The sequence below is a fragment of the Mesoplodon bidens genome (genome assembly GCF_964165515.1).
Source record: "Mesoplodon bidens genome assembly, chromosome: 10".
In the NCBI taxonomy this organism is placed as follows: domain Eukaryota; kingdom Metazoa; phylum Chordata; class Mammalia; order Artiodactyla; family Ziphiidae; genus Mesoplodon; species Mesoplodon bidens.
The window spans coordinates 30,165,427-30,180,908 of record NC_138172.1 but is presented as its reverse complement, the minus strand read 5'-3'; the positions used below and the strand labels follow the sequence as shown (position 1 = coordinate 30,180,908).

The 15,482-nt window shown below is 45.4% G+C and overlaps 1 protein-coding gene and 1 long non-coding RNA gene across 20 annotated transcripts in view; one reads left to right on the top strand and one right to left on the bottom strand.

Annotated features, from left to right (window-relative positions):
* Nucleotides 1–15,482, bottom strand: part of FHIT (fragile histidine triad diadenosine triphosphatase) — a 1,470,392-nt gene that overhangs the window by 19,619 nt on the left and 1,435,291 nt on the right. For all 19 annotated transcript variants that reach the window (XM_081246013.1, XM_081246024.1, XM_081246021.1 and 16 more), the window contains one exon: nucleotides 4,821–4,927. In XM_081246013.1, the coding sequence (XP_081102139.1) occupies nucleotides 4,826–4,927 (102 nt within the window). In that variant the 3' untranslated portion in view covers nucleotides 4,821–4,825. The remainder of the gene's footprint in view (nucleotides 1–4,820; nucleotides 4,928–15,482) is intronic.
* The window catches only part of LOC308623526, a 348,033-nt gene that overhangs the window by 267,914 nt on the left and 64,637 nt on the right, over nucleotides 1–15,482 (top strand). The gene's annotated exons all lie outside the window — the stretch shown is intronic.

Genomic DNA, 15,482 nt, shown 5'->3' with positions numbered 1-15,482 from the left:
TGGCCAACACTTTCCTTGGTATTGAAGACACCCCGACATGGGGATTACCTAGTGGGTTTAGGACTGAACTGGCCAAGGAGCTGAAGTTAACTCTTCCTCTTCCCTGAGGAAACATGAATACTATGATCTGCTCCTTGGGTCTTTCTCACTGGAGGCTGCTGAGCTGAGAGGAGACCCTCTTGGAGAAGGCTGAGATTTTTTCTAAGCTGTTGGGGTAGATTTCAAAAGGTACAATTCAATGACCAGAACGTGTGCTAAATAAGTAAACCTGTCCTTTCTCGTCCACTTTGACTATGATATGTGTGGTCCAGTGGCTGAAATTATGGTGATTTTTTTCAAAAATTCTAGTGTCAAAATTTTGCCTTGACAGTACATCTGTAGCTACTAATAATGCTGTTTTGGGCTGACTCAGTTGCTTTGAATTTGCACGGCTGTGCTCTGAGTAAATGAGAGGCAACCAATTATCTATAAAGTAATGGCACGCTCAGAGGAGAGTTTGATGAATTACAAAGGAACTCTGCTGACACAGCAGGGTGTGGAGACCTGCTCCACTCTGACTTGCTATCAGAGTTAGGGGCGATGCTTGCATATTTTACAAACAACACACCCCACTCAGTTACAACATGGGGTGGGAGTGGGGACAGGAGGTGTAATAAACAAGGGTGTGTAGTGGCAGCAAACCCACGTACTACGTACCTAGAGAAAAATACTATGTTCCAGGAAGGATGCAGGGTTAGATAAGAAATGCAGATCCACTGTCATCTAATATGATTTATAACATACACTAAAAGAGCCATTGCAAAACCCCTATCCAGGAACTCAGTCCAGTAGGGGGAGGCAATACCCCTACCCAGGAACTTAGCCCAATAGGGGGAGGCAATGCATAAATTCACCTAAGCAGAAGACAAATGCTGAATTCCTGGAACCAAACAAAGGATGGCTTCAAGAGGCAGAGGAAACGGTTTCTAGTTTGGGAATGTTTATCTCTGTGGTCCTCTGGCAGTCTTGTCATGCTGAGGATTAATCTGGGTTTATGCATAAAGAAGCTATAGAACAAGGTTGGTTACTTACTGAGGGGTTGCTGGGTACTTCCCTACCAAGCAGAGAGCAGCTCTTTGCCTATTACAGTCCCATTTCCTAGATAGGGCATCTCTGGGCATGAGGCTGCACATTCTTCTCGGCAGTACACTCGTTGTTAAGGTAGACGAATGGCAAACAGATCCAATGGACCCAGAGACTGAGCGTGCCTGTGGGGTGTGGTGCAGGGCTTCCTGACTGGAGTCCTTCATCTAGGTACCAGATAGCGGCCTCGCATCCCCAGGGAAGCTCACTCTGGCCTCCCACATGCTTCTCCCTGTGCGGGGGGAGAGACACAGGGAGCACTAGCTTAGGGGCTGGAGCAGGTCTGGAGTCAGCTTGGTCAGGTTTTGGATTCTAACCTCTACTGCTGTTTTCCAAAGATGGGTCTCGTTGGCCTGTTTAAGATCATTTTAGCTGATCTACACTGAATCCCTCTGTCGGTAATTCTCTTTTAATCCTTTTGAATAGGGCAAATGGAGAGCCTTGGTTTGGTGCCAGCCTCTCTAAGGATGACCAGCAACCTCAGTCCTGATAGCTACAGGCAAGCAACTATGCGGAGCTGGAATTCATCCGCACTGTTTTTCTTTCATTTTTTTTTTTTTATGCTTAACTTCTATTAATAAGTAATACTCGTTTCTCGTTGAGGCTAAGATACAAAGTTTAAGATAACCTGAAATTTTAAAGGTGAATCAGGTAAGTAGTAAGTGGTACACAAAGCTGAGAAAAATCATGACAAAATGGGAATAAATGAAATTTGCGTGACACACTGCACACGCCCAAGGCCATGTGACGTAGGCACGTGGTCGAGTGGTGGAGAAAAGAGGGCAGGAGTCGGCAGGTGTGGAAGTCAGTTGGTGCAAGCTCAGCCCACTGCAGCCTGGCTTTCTGTTGCTGGGGAGGCAGGTGCTGGAAGGTGATGAACAGGATGGCGAGGAAGCCCGGCAGGGGAGGCACGTCCTCGCCGAGGAGCCGGCGAGGCCAGTAGAGCGGGTGAAGAGGCTGAAGAGACGATTTGGAAGGTACAGGGGGGCTGGGATAGGGTGGCAGTGCTGGCTGGACACCCGGGCTCTTCCAAGCAAGGTGGGTGGTGAGAGACGAAGGGAAAGGCTGTCGGGGTGGAACTAGGTTCAGGTCTGAGCTCTACCGCTTACTCGCCGTTTACCTTAGAGTGACACTTAGATCACTGAGTGAGTCTCAGTTTTGTCATCACCTGCAAGATGGGAAAATAACAGAACCCAGGTCTTGTAACTTCTCGGTAATGTGGCCGATAGTCATCGACTCCGGGGCTGAGCCCCGTTGTATCTGCCCGTGTGTGTGCTGTGAAGCGTGCAGCTATGCAGAGTGAGCAACATCAGAGCCTTTACACTGGCTCTGCCTGACACTGACTTGACTTGCTGCTGAGGGTATACTCAGGAAAGCTTGGAGAGACCAAGTTTATCTGAATTTCACATAAATACTGAATACCGTTTTAAGTCTAGGTATGTCCATATCTTGCATGACAGCCCTATTTGTTAACCAACTTCAGAAAGTTCCACGAACCCCTTAACCTTGTGTAAACATTCGGTGGATAGGTGCACTTTGAAAAGGGAGGAGAGTGGGTATCAAAGATCCAGGTGGACCAACTCCATGATCAGGTTTCCTAGGTGAATGTTTCCTTTCCCCTTTGTCTCTAAAGAGAACTATATACAGTCCCTGTCTCACACTACAGGTGGTGAGGATGCTCTTGGTGAAATCTTAGGGCCCGTGTTTAAGTCCCTCACTGCCAAGTTCCTAGGTGTGTGCTCACTGGCCTCATATTCCCTCCTGTCCTCACTTGCCACATCTGACTGCTGGGAGAACTGAAGGTGATTTGTTTCGTCTGTGGCAAAAGACCCTTAAAGAGAGAGGTTAATGTTAGTTCATTGAGAAGTGCACAGGCTCTCTGGCAACAGTCTGTGTGACAAGTTAAGGTGAATATCTTTCTGGCAAGACTTAAGAGGCAAGTTGATTCACCTGGCAGACAGGGGAGTTAGGCCTCAAGGCAAGACAGAAGCAAAAGCTGACAAAGCAAAGCGTACAGGAAACTTGGGGAAGAAGTTTAAATTCTCTAAACAGTCTAGAAAACACATTATAAGATAGAATCCTACAATTCAGCAAGCCTCAGGAAAAGCCTGGAGCTTTCTTGCCTCTCCCTGAAAGTGCCCATTACATAAGAGACCCAAAAAGAAAAAAATTCAGCCTAGAAAGTTGAGTCTGAAGAAGGGTGACCCCGTTTGAACAGGACATCCCAAAATGACACACCGGCTTTCAGAAGAGGAATAGAACAAGGTTTGCATTCATGCCCGTAGGCCTATGTTCTTAGGTAAACTAGCTAGATCCTAAGGGGAGGTGGAGGAGAGAAAGGGAGAGATGAGAAGGTGAACAGCAGTGGAAAAGGTTAAAAATAAAATATCAATCAAAGACAGCTTCTGCTCCCACCACGCTATATCCCTTCAGGCAACTGGGTGCAGAGCTGACAAGCCAGTGACACGGGAGAATGAAATAAGCTTTCTAGAATGCAAGGGCCTGAGCACACAGCATATGTGAACAGTAATGGAGGGGGAGGTAGTTGACACTGGGTCTTTAAAGAGGAGGTGGGGAGAGAAAGACCAAGAAATGCACATGTATTTTAAACTCACCAAAATAGACTTACATTTCCAAATGAAAACATAATACTACAACCAATGTGTTTTCTAGCTAAAAATCATAATCACCAAGTGGTTGATACAATTTGACATAATTCAACTGCTACCAGTATTTGTTCACGAATTGCATTTTTAATTTGTATCTGATCTACTTCAGCTGCTTATAACAAACACATTCACACAAGACCAGATGAAGCAGACAATTTTAGAAAAGAAAAACAATTTAGAGAGGAGGCTCTTCATCTGGGGTCCGTAATTCCTAAGGAGGTTTATTAACAGGGGTGCCAGATAAAATACAGGACCCAGATAAATTTGAATTTCAGAAAACGAATACTTTTTTTTACTCAAGGTAGGCCCCAAGATTTCATGGGCACACTATTTATTAAGACATCTCAGAAGATGCATGAGTCCCTTGACATTGTGTAAAAATTTGGAAAGGAGATTGGCTGTAGCTTTCTATCAGAGTCTTAAATCTGTGATCTCCCAATAGTAAAACACCATTAATGGAAAGAGAGAATTCTCTTTGCCTGGCCTGAGCTTCCCGGCAGCCAAAGCCAAGGGGCCAGTTTACCAAATAGCAGCCAGGAGAGGAGGCCCAAGTGAAAGGAGAGCCTGCCTGGGTGTGGCTGAGCTGTTTCAGGGCTCCTTGCAGCCTGACAGGAGTCTGAGAGTTGAGCCTGAGGGCAACGGGACTCCCTGGAAGGGTTTTGATGTTTTAAAGGATCGGGTTTGCCTTCCTTACAAACTAGCTCCAGCTGCTCTGTGGAGATTGGCTTGCAGAGGGGCAGGAATGGAGAGGACAGTGGACAAGAGGGGACAAGGGCCTGGGGTGGGCTGGACGGAAGGGAACAGACCGGAGCGGTATGTAGAAGGTGATGGGGAGTCGGGAAGAGAGACCCAGAGGTTGGACCAAGTGCCTCAAGGGTCCTCTCCACTCGGGCTTTAATGTTTGTGCAACCACCACTGTAGGAAGTGGGTGTGGCTGCTTTTCTGCATCCTCATTATTTCTTGAGTGAGGCTCTTGCGGTGGGCGGGGGGGGGTGTCTGAGCGATGATGAAGTAAATGTACAGTCTTACCTGCGTCACTGAAAGTAGCCCCGCAGCGCCGCAGCTTCGGCTGCCATCTCCTCCTCCGATCTCCACAAGGCTGGGGTGTCCTCCTTCTCTTTGTCATGTTTCTGGAGCTTTGGAGAAGAAAACTAGGCTCATTAATAGGCCCTTGGGATCTCCGTGAACAAGCCTTGGGGGAGCGGCCGAACAGCATTCTCAAAACAGAGGCCGGGGGCGCGTGCGTCTTTCTTTTCATTGTATTAGTTGCCAGAATTTGAAAATGGGGCGGTTTTGTGTACAAATCCACATTTCCAGCTTTTGTAATACAATAACTAGATTAGGCTGCTATATGTGGTCCCTTCACCACCTTGTAATTATCTGCTGAGGTTGGGAGTGGGCGTCACAGACGGGGGACATCCTGCATTTACCAAAACCCTCACCACTCTCAAACATTGGGCTTGGCCAGCATCATCCATTGGTTTTACTTCCCAGACGCGAAGGCATTACGTTTGCCACCTACCCACAGTCGTTCCCCAAGCTGGCCTGGGGGTTACGCCCTCTCCTCTTCGGCTTAGCCTCTTTTATATGAGCTCTAGCAGTTTTGCTCAGCGAACCGAAACAGCCCCGGGCTAATTTATGAGAATAATGAATAGAAGGGCCATGAGTACTGAGTAAGAAATAAAAGAGTACACGCATTAAAAGAGGCTTCAAGCAGGCAAACGGTAAAAAACAAAGAAAAACTAAATAAAAAATTAAATGAGGAAGCATCCAAAAATTAACAGTTGGTCTTAGACAAAGGAACCCTTTCAAAATCCTCTTCAGATGCCCATATTTATTTAAAAAACATTTTGTCTATGTCTCAGATTTATATATTGAGTGAATAAAATTTCAATTCTATCAGAGAGAGAGAGGGTGTTGTCAGAACTCTCTTCTTTAGAAGAGGTCAGTTTCCCCCCTTAGTCTCCTATTGCAATTTAGTTTTATTAACTAAATTTGTTATTCCTGTGCGTGGCTCTAGACCCTGTAAAATGCTGAGGGTATAAATTCTTACAGGAGGCACAATGTACTGTTGCGTACTAAGTCATTTGAGGAGATTGAGGCAAACTAATAGCACCAATGATAACTAGTATTCATGATGTAAAGGGCAGTTTCTTCTTCACGTATTATTTCCTTGTGCATCATTTCATTTAATCCTTACAATAGCCCATACACAAGGCAGGCACTGCTTCACTCCTCACCAAGGAAGAAATTGAGTTCCGAGGAAGTCCATTCACCTATTGGAGATCACCCAGCAAGGAGCAGTAGTGCCAGGGGTGTCCCCGGCAAATTTTGCCTTTTAGTCTATCCTGGAGGAAGTGCAGTGCCACCAAAGAGTGACCAGCTCCACAGATCCTGCTGCGGCTCCCCGGGTACCGTCACCCAAAAGCCAGATCTTTGACAAAGGAGCCTGCCGACTCAGGAAAAAAGCCTCACGACTAAAATAGTGGAGTTTTGCTATTTCAGACCCATCTCACTCTCCCTCTAACCCAGAGACACCCCCTGCCCCCAACCCTGGCAGCTTGCAGCAGATGGAGAAATGTCCCCATTATTTCAGAGCAAACTTTGATACAGAAGGCAAAACAGTGAGGGAACAATGATAGCCTGGCGCTCCAGCTGAGCACTATTTCTACGCGGCGTAAGTTTGAGCCTAAATGAGTTTCATTAGCATATAACCAGGACACAAATATGTCATGGGTCTTCCGCTCAGAATCTGGCTGCCAGCACGCTGGTTTTACGTTTTGCCACGTAGATTTAATTCTCCTTAGTGGAAGAAAACCACATTTTAAGAAGTCATTTCCCTCCTTGCAGAAGCAGATATGACGCAATGGCTACAGGCGAGGCCAACGGGATTGCTATTTTTCTACTCAGGAACTGACTTTCATTTTGATACTAGCTTTAGGTCTGTTATAAATCCATCTTGTAACAATTCAATAGGATGACAAAGAACGATGCGAAGCCCAGAAAATATGGCCCTCCCACTTCTGGTACTGCCATCGGAAGATGCTGAAATCTAGCATTAAGTGATCTCAGCACGCAGATCGTACCAGATGAACGCAAATAATTTAGGGCCTGCAAACGTTAATGCCTCCTTGGTTATTAGGCTCCCGTCTGCTTTTGTCATATGCCTTACAGATGGCAACGTTGTGCCAATGCTCATAAGTTGTCTATGGAAAACAGGAAATAAGTCAAACAAAAACGAATTGTATTTGCAAAGCTCTGTTGTATACGGTTTTTAAAACTTAGGCGTTTCCCTCCTAAAAGCCCCAGATGGAAGCGTGTAGCTTTCCTTAGAACAGCCGTGCTCAACCCCGGCTGCCCGCTGCAATCACATAGAGAACTTTAAAAACTACAGATGCCTGGCTCCGCCCCAGGGATTCTGATTTAATTGGTCTGGGGGGCAGCCTGGGTGTGGGGATTCTTTTCCAACTTCTCAGGCACTTGAGAAGCAGTGCATCTGAGAGAAGTTTGTGTGTATAGACAGAGGCCATACACGTAACAGAAATAATACCTTTGCCTTTAAGCCCGTTGCCTACGACTCAGTCGACAGTATGGAGGCTTTCCTTTGCAAACCCTGCTCTGGAACTGTAAAAAGGGAGTAGTGAGAGGTGTGATTAGTGATGTGTGTGACACGTAGTAAGAGGTGCTGAGTGTTTGCTGCTGCTGCTACCATGACTGTTATTAGCATTATTATTATTACTATAGGCTGGATATACTGTCCCCTGACAGTGACCAATGACCAACCCACAGAGGTTGTTTCCAGGGGTAAAAGTGCCTTTACCATCTTCATGGTTTCCCAGTGACCTTTATGTTTTGGACCTTAACTACTGTGTGAAAGGATTAACAGCCATGATCAGAATTCAAACCAAACCAAACTAATCTAATCAGACATTCAAGTCTGAGGAGGAAATTTAGCTCCTTCAGCCCTAAAATACCAGCAATAATTCCTACCTCTCAGAGTTGTTGTAAGAAGCGACTGAAGTATTACTGGAGGCTCCTGACAGGTAAAGGTTAAGGTCCTTAAAGTAAAAAGCATGTGGTGAAGGTCAAATGCAGTCAGAATTACTCTGGGAGCACAGCTGCCAGATTTAGCAAATAAAAATACAGGGCACTCAGTTAATTTGTTTTACTATATCTCATGCAGTATTTGGGACATACTTATACTAAAAATATTTGTCATGTATCTGAAATTCAAATTTAACTGGACATCCTGTATCTTATCTGGCAACTCAGTCTTGGAGACCCCTTAGGAAGGGACCATAGGAAGTGCTTGGTTTGATTTCGGATGTTCCCCAAACCACCTAGCTGTGAATCCTAGAGAAGATGGAGGAGACTGTCCGAAGGAAGGTCAAATTCAAGGCTAGCATTTTATGCAGTCTGGGGCTTATTATTATTTTTGCATGAAATGCAGAGGAAATCATTAGCACTGTTTAAAATCCACAGCTCGTCTGTTCTGAGATGCACAGTTTTTCCCATTGTAACATCTCTGAAGTCAAAGCATGTCCTACAATCAACGGTGTGTCATAATTTAATTGGCAGTGTTTTTCTTTCTTAGTAGGACATAAAATAACAGTAGTTCTTTCCACTAGGGTGTCTGGGATTCAATGCTGTATAGTTCTCCATCTCTTTCCTCCCTGCTGTGAGGCCACAGAAGTTAAATCATGCATATGCTCAGCACCAAGGCTGATGTAACATCTATTCCTTCCCTTCTCCTTACGCAACAGCAAGAGTTGACACTCTTTTCAGAAGCGTGGTGCTTTGAGGAAGGCTCATGCCAAAGTTACAAAGTTTGCAGAAAGTCGAACCAAAGTCTTTATTCACATTGCACAGAGGGAAGTCTGTGATGGCTCCTCGAAGTGAATTCTATTTCTATACAGCTTTGAAAAGAGATTAAAAAAAAAAACCTGTATCTGCAGTCTTCCTGCTTTATCTGCCTGAAATGATTTTGGGGGAAGGTAGTGTTAACAGGATTTCTGATTGAAGTACTGATACGTGTCGATTTTGACACTGTGCTACTTCCTGTGCATTGAGTGTGTTCTCACGAGGCATGTGGGGCAGTGATTAATTCCCTGATGTAATGCTCAAGCTGCCTTGACTATTGACATTTTTATAGCTCTGTGATGGAATACAGTAGGAGGAATGATTCACAATAATTTAAACGTTTTTTTTCAGAATTTAGAACTAACCTGTAGTAAAACGCCAAATTATTTTCAAAGAGCAGAAAAACAATTTAAAGCCACTTCTCAAAGAAGCGCAGAGAGTTTAAACCATTTCTTACAGGTTGATGGTTCTGCTCAGACAGGTGTTTATATAAAGTATTGCAAGGAAAATAATTTCAATGGGAAGTAAATCCTTAATTTTTTTAGATCTGACCCTCTGTTACTGCTTTGAATTTAGCCAATAAGCCTTTGTTGAGCACATGATATACTCCAGGCACCGTTCTAGCTCTTATGAAAGCTATAAAGATGAATAAGACAAAAACCTTTGCCTTCTGGGGTTCTCACCACCCAACAGGGCAGATAGATTCATACACACATCATTTAGTCCAAGTCAGTATGGTGTAAATACTGGACTAGAACCTCTACCATAGTGCTCTCAGGATATCTGGGGGAGACAATAATTCTTACTGGGGTAGGGTTGACTTTAAAAAATCAGGATTTGCACTGGCTTCAAAGATGGTGATGGGATTTTAAGGACAGGGTTGTTCTGGGCAATGGGAACAGCTTCAGCAAACACATGAGGTATCTGCCAGCTCTCCTGTAACCTGTGCCCATCGCCAGCTTCATCCTCCTCTGGTACTACTCTTTCTTTCGTGACGAATGCTGCCCTGGCATCCTAGCCATGTCTGCCCATCTATCAGAGTTGTTGAGAGAGCTGAAACTTAGTTGCCATTTTGAGAAGCTTTAACATTCCATTGCTTAAAGAAGGGACCCACACCCCAGTGGCCCAAAAGATGGCCTCCAGTTCTACAGTTCAAAACTGCAAGAAGTTTTGAACCCTATTGAGGAAGATATTCCCCTCCCAATCACCTTTCAGTCATCTAAGTAATCAAAAAGAAAGTCTCCGTCGGTATGAGCTTGTCCTGAACATGGTACCAGTGTGACCTCTAACAGAATGAGAGGTGCCATCCAGACTCTAGCTAGAATATAAGACTATTTTATTTAAATCTTCTTTATTTGAGGCTTATCTCCCATTTATGATGCCATCTCAAGTTTCCTTTTAAAGTAAATCTAAGTTAAAAATAAGAGTCAATTTAGAAAATATATTAAGTAAAAATGTGGGAAACATGGCATTCACCTTGGGAGATGGTCCAGAGGTGGGAATTGGAGCGGAGATGGGGGAAGTGACTGCAAACGTGAAGCTTGGGCCTTTTAGAACATGCGACAGCCATGTGCGTGTGGTTGTTTTTATTGATTGGAACAGCAGAAGGCTCCAGAATTTTTTTTTTATGACAGATGCTTAGAAGTCAAAATAATTTCATATGATAAGAGCTCTGAAGAGAATCAGAGCAGAGTGATCTGCAGGGATGGTGGCACTTTGGGGGAGGGGGTGTCTGGAGCAAGGCCTCATGAAGAGGTGCCATTTCAGCTGCGACATGAACAGTGATTTGAGGTCCATGAAGCAAAGGGCTAGGAGGACAGCAAGTGGACAGCAACCTGGAGGGAAAAGGAAGCTTGGCATTTGAGTAACTGGCTGGAAGAGTAAGTGCGGGAGATAGCAGGTCCCTTACAGCTGGTGGGGATGGCTAGGAGGTTTGGATTTTATCTTTGGTGCAGTGGGAAGATATTAAAGGGTTAGAAGCAGGGAAGCAAAAGGACTAGAATAACTTTTTATGAAGAATAGCCCGGCTGCAGGAGATGGAAACAACCTAAGTGTCCATCATCGGATGAATGGATAAAGAAGATGTGGTGCATATATACAATGGAATATTACTCAAACATAAAAAGAAACGAAACTGAGTTATTTGTAGTGAGGTGGATGGACCTAGAGTCTGTCATACAGAGTGAAGTTAGTCAGAAAGAGATAGACAAATACCGTACGCTAACACATATATATGGAATCTAAGAGAAAAAAAGTCATGAAGAACCTAGGGGTAAGACGGGAATAAAGACACAAACCTACTAGAGAATGGACTTGAGGATATGGAGAGGGGGAAGGGTAAACTGAGACAAAGCGAGAGAGTGGCATGGACATATATACACTACCAAGCGTAAAATAGATAGCTAGTGGGAAGCAGCCTCAAAGCACAGGGAGATCAGCTCAGTGCTTTGTGACCACCTAGAGGGGTGGGAGGGAGGGAGGGAGATGCAAGAGGGAAGAGATATGGGAACATATGTATACGTATAACTGATTCACTTTGTTATAAAGCAGAAACTAACACACCATTGTAAAGCAATTATACTCCAATAAAGATGTAAAAAAAGAATAGCCCGGCTGGGGAATTAGAGGGAGACAAGCTAGTGCAGCAGCCAGAGAAGAAGTGCTGGGAGCTGGGAGGCTCACGAGCATGGGGTGGAGTGGGGCTCAGGTGCCCACAGTCAGGGTGGTGGTGGGTCAGTGCAGTGTGTGCAGTTAGTGAGAAGGCTCGGCCCCTCCCTCTACATGGACCTCTGCCACTGATGCTTCCCTCCAGGCACTCTGTAAAGCACACATTGATCCCGGTCCCCTGCTCAAGGCTGCTCTGAACCAGTCTGAAAAATCAGTCCGTTTCTGCTCAATACGTGCAGAACACTCCCCGAAGTCCCATTTCGATGGGCACCGAGTTGTATTTCATGATCCTGATGCCGTCTCACTTTCTCTGTCTCTCTCATACACATACAGCCAGCGTCCTTTGAGCACATATTTTGTCCCCAAACACTGAATGTCCTTCCTCTAAGTACTGGTTATTGAGCAGATTATCACCACTTTGGGCTTTCTTGGTGTCCTAATGAATCACCTTTTGCTTTCACTTGAGGCAAAAAAAATGACTTGTGTCATCAACCTCTTGCTGCCACTTCTGCTTCTTTAGAATCCTGAGATTCTTCAAATATTTCTTTGGGCAAAAATATGTTCATTTCCTCCCTTCTTTCTCTCCATGGGAGGGATCCTGTGAGCTAAAGCTCTGGACTAACCACTAGATTACTGCAACCAAATTACCTGCAGTTCCCTCTGTTCACTGTTGAGTTTCCATAGCCCAGTTCTTTGCCCTTTATGGAGAGAAATTCTGGTAATTGATGGAGCATTCGTCATTTGATTAGTTGCCAAAGCTTTGACTTGAGCCTAACTTGCTTGAGTAGAAGCAAAAGTTTTTTTAGTGCTGCCAATGGGGCCAAAATGCTAAAATAAACTATTAAATTAATTAATGAAATCCTACTTTCAAGGAGTATAGAGTGTTGATGTTTAAGAATTTGTAACCCCCAGAAGTATTTGCCAAACCACTGTACTATCACAGAACCCAACTGCTGATCCAATGATCCATTAAAGTATCACATTGTCAAGACGATTGCCAGAGCGGCAAGTGAGACTGCCAGCACCACAATTTGGATGAGATACTACTCAACTGACTAAACTGTGAATGGTCTTCAGAGCATCCCATACACCCTAATCACCTGTACAAACCCAGCTGAACAATTCTGGCTTGCTGGGGTGCACACCTGCCATCAGAAAATCACCTTAATTGGTGGGACATTAAAGTTTGCAGTTTTCCATCAGAAGCTTGTTAGGAGCAGTTCAGCAAAAAGCAACTGTGGCTTCTGGCCCTAGGCAGAGTTGATTTTCATTAAAACATCAAAGGGGTCACTTCCGGTCAGGGGAGTGAGCCATGAAACTAACCTGAAATGTGCATCTGAGAAGGGAGGCCCCCCTGGGTCTGCCGTGCTGCAGGCCACCGTCTAGAACTTCCTGGCAACGTGACATCAGGGCAGTTGAGGAACAGGACTCAGCAACGGGGCTGTGAGGGAGCACTGGGGAGTTGATACAGAAGTCTCCGCATTTGAGAATCATTGGCCTAGACAGAGTGAAGGGCAAACTCGGCTTATTCTTAGGACACCCCACTGCTAAAATTTTCCTCATAGCTTACTATAGCGAGCTTCATGTTTAATCCTGCCTAATAGCGGGGCTTAGCATTTCAGCTGACAATCCCATTTACAGCGGTAACCTGGCTGCGAGGGTTCGGTAGAGAAATCGATCGCGCTCACCCAGGAGTTCTTTGCTCTTCCAATTATTAAAAAAAAAAAAGGCACTCAACAATAGCTGATTTGGTAACAAGCCTCCTGTCTAGTTCCCATGTTTATGGTAGAAATCACCAAATCACAGTAACATCCATCTTTGTATCCTCACTGCTTGCTGTGTCTGACACCCAGGAGTAGGTTTTCAAGAAACATTTGTCAAAATAGGTCTCTAAGTTACAGCTTCCCTCCCAACCTACTGGCTGTGCAAGTTCATCATCCCCATTTTCCAGAGGCATCCTCCAAGTCTCTTAGGAATGTAAGTCAGGAGAACATCGCATGGCTAATTAGGAGCAATCATTGGTTCGGATTAGAAATACAGTTTGCTGGCTCCTCATACACTCACTCAGGGATCCACTCTGTAAATTTTCCTTTGGTTAATATTTTTGAAAACATGGGTACTAAAGCAGTCCAGAAAAGAAAACCAAAGTTGCAGATAGAGATCAGCCTCTGAGCTGGGGTGCCTCCTCTGTGGGTGGGGGGCGGGGGAGGGGGGCAGTTGTCTCCTAGGGCAGTTTTCGGTGAATAATTGCTGGTCCCTGACGCCTCGCCCCAGGCTCCACCCTATCTGAGTTTTCCTGGTTTTTCCGTGGGTAGGAAATTAGTGAAGTCACAGGGACTAGAGATTTCTACCAGTTTGAGTTCCTCAGGCCTCCCGTTTCTAAAAACATGCCCACCGAGAAATGAAATGAAGCGCCCTTGGAAAGGGAGATTTGTGATGAAGCAAACTTCAGAGAAGGAAGCATTTATTCAAAAAGCAATTTCCTCAGCCAGCCATGCTCTGTAAGCCTTTTTTCCCTCCATGTTTAGGATACTGGTGTTTGAACAAGAGTGTTCTCCTTTCTCCCTAGAGTGATGTCAACCTGTGGTACTCAGAATGAGGAAAGGGAAAAGGCAAAGGGCCAATTTCAGGTTTCATTTGAATCTCCTGAAGTTTTTATTTTCTATTTGCTCCTGCTACAGTATGGCTTTTTTTCAAAGGCGCCTTACAGAAACTTTAGAAGCAAGGTCCAGGCGAGACAGCCTATCCCCGAAGAGGGTGCTAAGACAGTACACCACTAACAATTCACCGTCATAGACATGGCCTCAGAATCCTGCTTAACACAATGCTCCAGGCAGCTACAACTGAGCCTCAAAATAAAACCCATTTGGAGAAGCTGAACTAGGTGAGGGGGTTGCAAATATGGGCCCCCCCAAATACTGGAAACTCATTTGTCTGCAGAACTCATTCGATTAATCAACAAATAGTAAGAGGCCTTCCATGTGCTGGCACAGTGCATTGCACCGTGCAGGCTGGGCAAGGCTGAGTGTGTTCAGGAGGCTTACATTCGAGGAGAGAAGGCAGGCCATTAGCAAGGAATCAAATCTATTACAACCCTGAGAGACAATAATAAAGAGAACTATCAGTACATTAGATGGTATGATCAGGGAAGACTGCTCCGAGGAGGGAGCAGTTAAAGCTGAGAGCAATCAGCAAGTGCAGACACGCAGAGAAAGACGGAGGTATCTGAACGCTCTCTGACCTGGCTGAAGGCCAGGGACTGAAGCCCAGGGAGGAAGCACCCAAAGAAAGGGCAAAAGAAGCAGGTGCTTCTTCCTCCCTGTAGGACCAGCGGCGCAAGTGCTGGAAGAGAAGAGGGACTGGATGATTCACTGGTCGCATCACCTTTGTTCAGCACCCAGTTTTTCTAGGCTCAGAAGAATAGCAATCGGGCGAAGACACAGGGAGTCCAGACTCGGTGAGGTGAAGGAGGGGAGGCCAGTCTGGCCTTGGAGCATGGGCAGTGCCGCTCCCTGGCTTGAGTTTTGCGTACTGGGTCTCTCCCTCACCTTAACATCAGGTCTTGCTAACGGGAAGCTTTCCACGGGAAAGCGGATGAGCAGCAAGTTATTTGCACAAGTGGTGACCACCATGGAGCAGCGAGGATGCTGGCTGACCTCGGAAACTTCTCTCCGAATGTCCAGCATATGTTTGGCAGAGCTGAAAGGGCTCCCCTAGCACCAGCCAGCCAGCCAGGTGCCTGGCACCGGGACCACGTGTGGGCGGATGAGAAATGACTAACAGAAAACCTATATTCCAGGGGTGCTCACCACTCCGCTGGATTGGTCATGCTTCCTTCTGTATCCAAGACGATCGTTCTGCCTCTGGTTACAAAACTGCACCCTCTGAAGCTGCTGTGCACCCCTTGGAAGTAACCTACCCTCCGTGACTTGCAAACCCATTCATTTCTGATGGAGCTGTTCCAATGCCCTTCAAAGAACCTGGCCGGTGTACACTGCACAAACAAATTAGGAGCCAGCCTTTCCCAAATGCCTCTCTCTTTAATGAAGACATAAAAGCCTTGGATGCGGCTGGAACGCTAAGCTTACCAGGCATGACAACAGATCTTTGTCACAGAGGATTTCAAATACCTTTAAAAACAAAAGAACAAAAAAACCCCAGAAT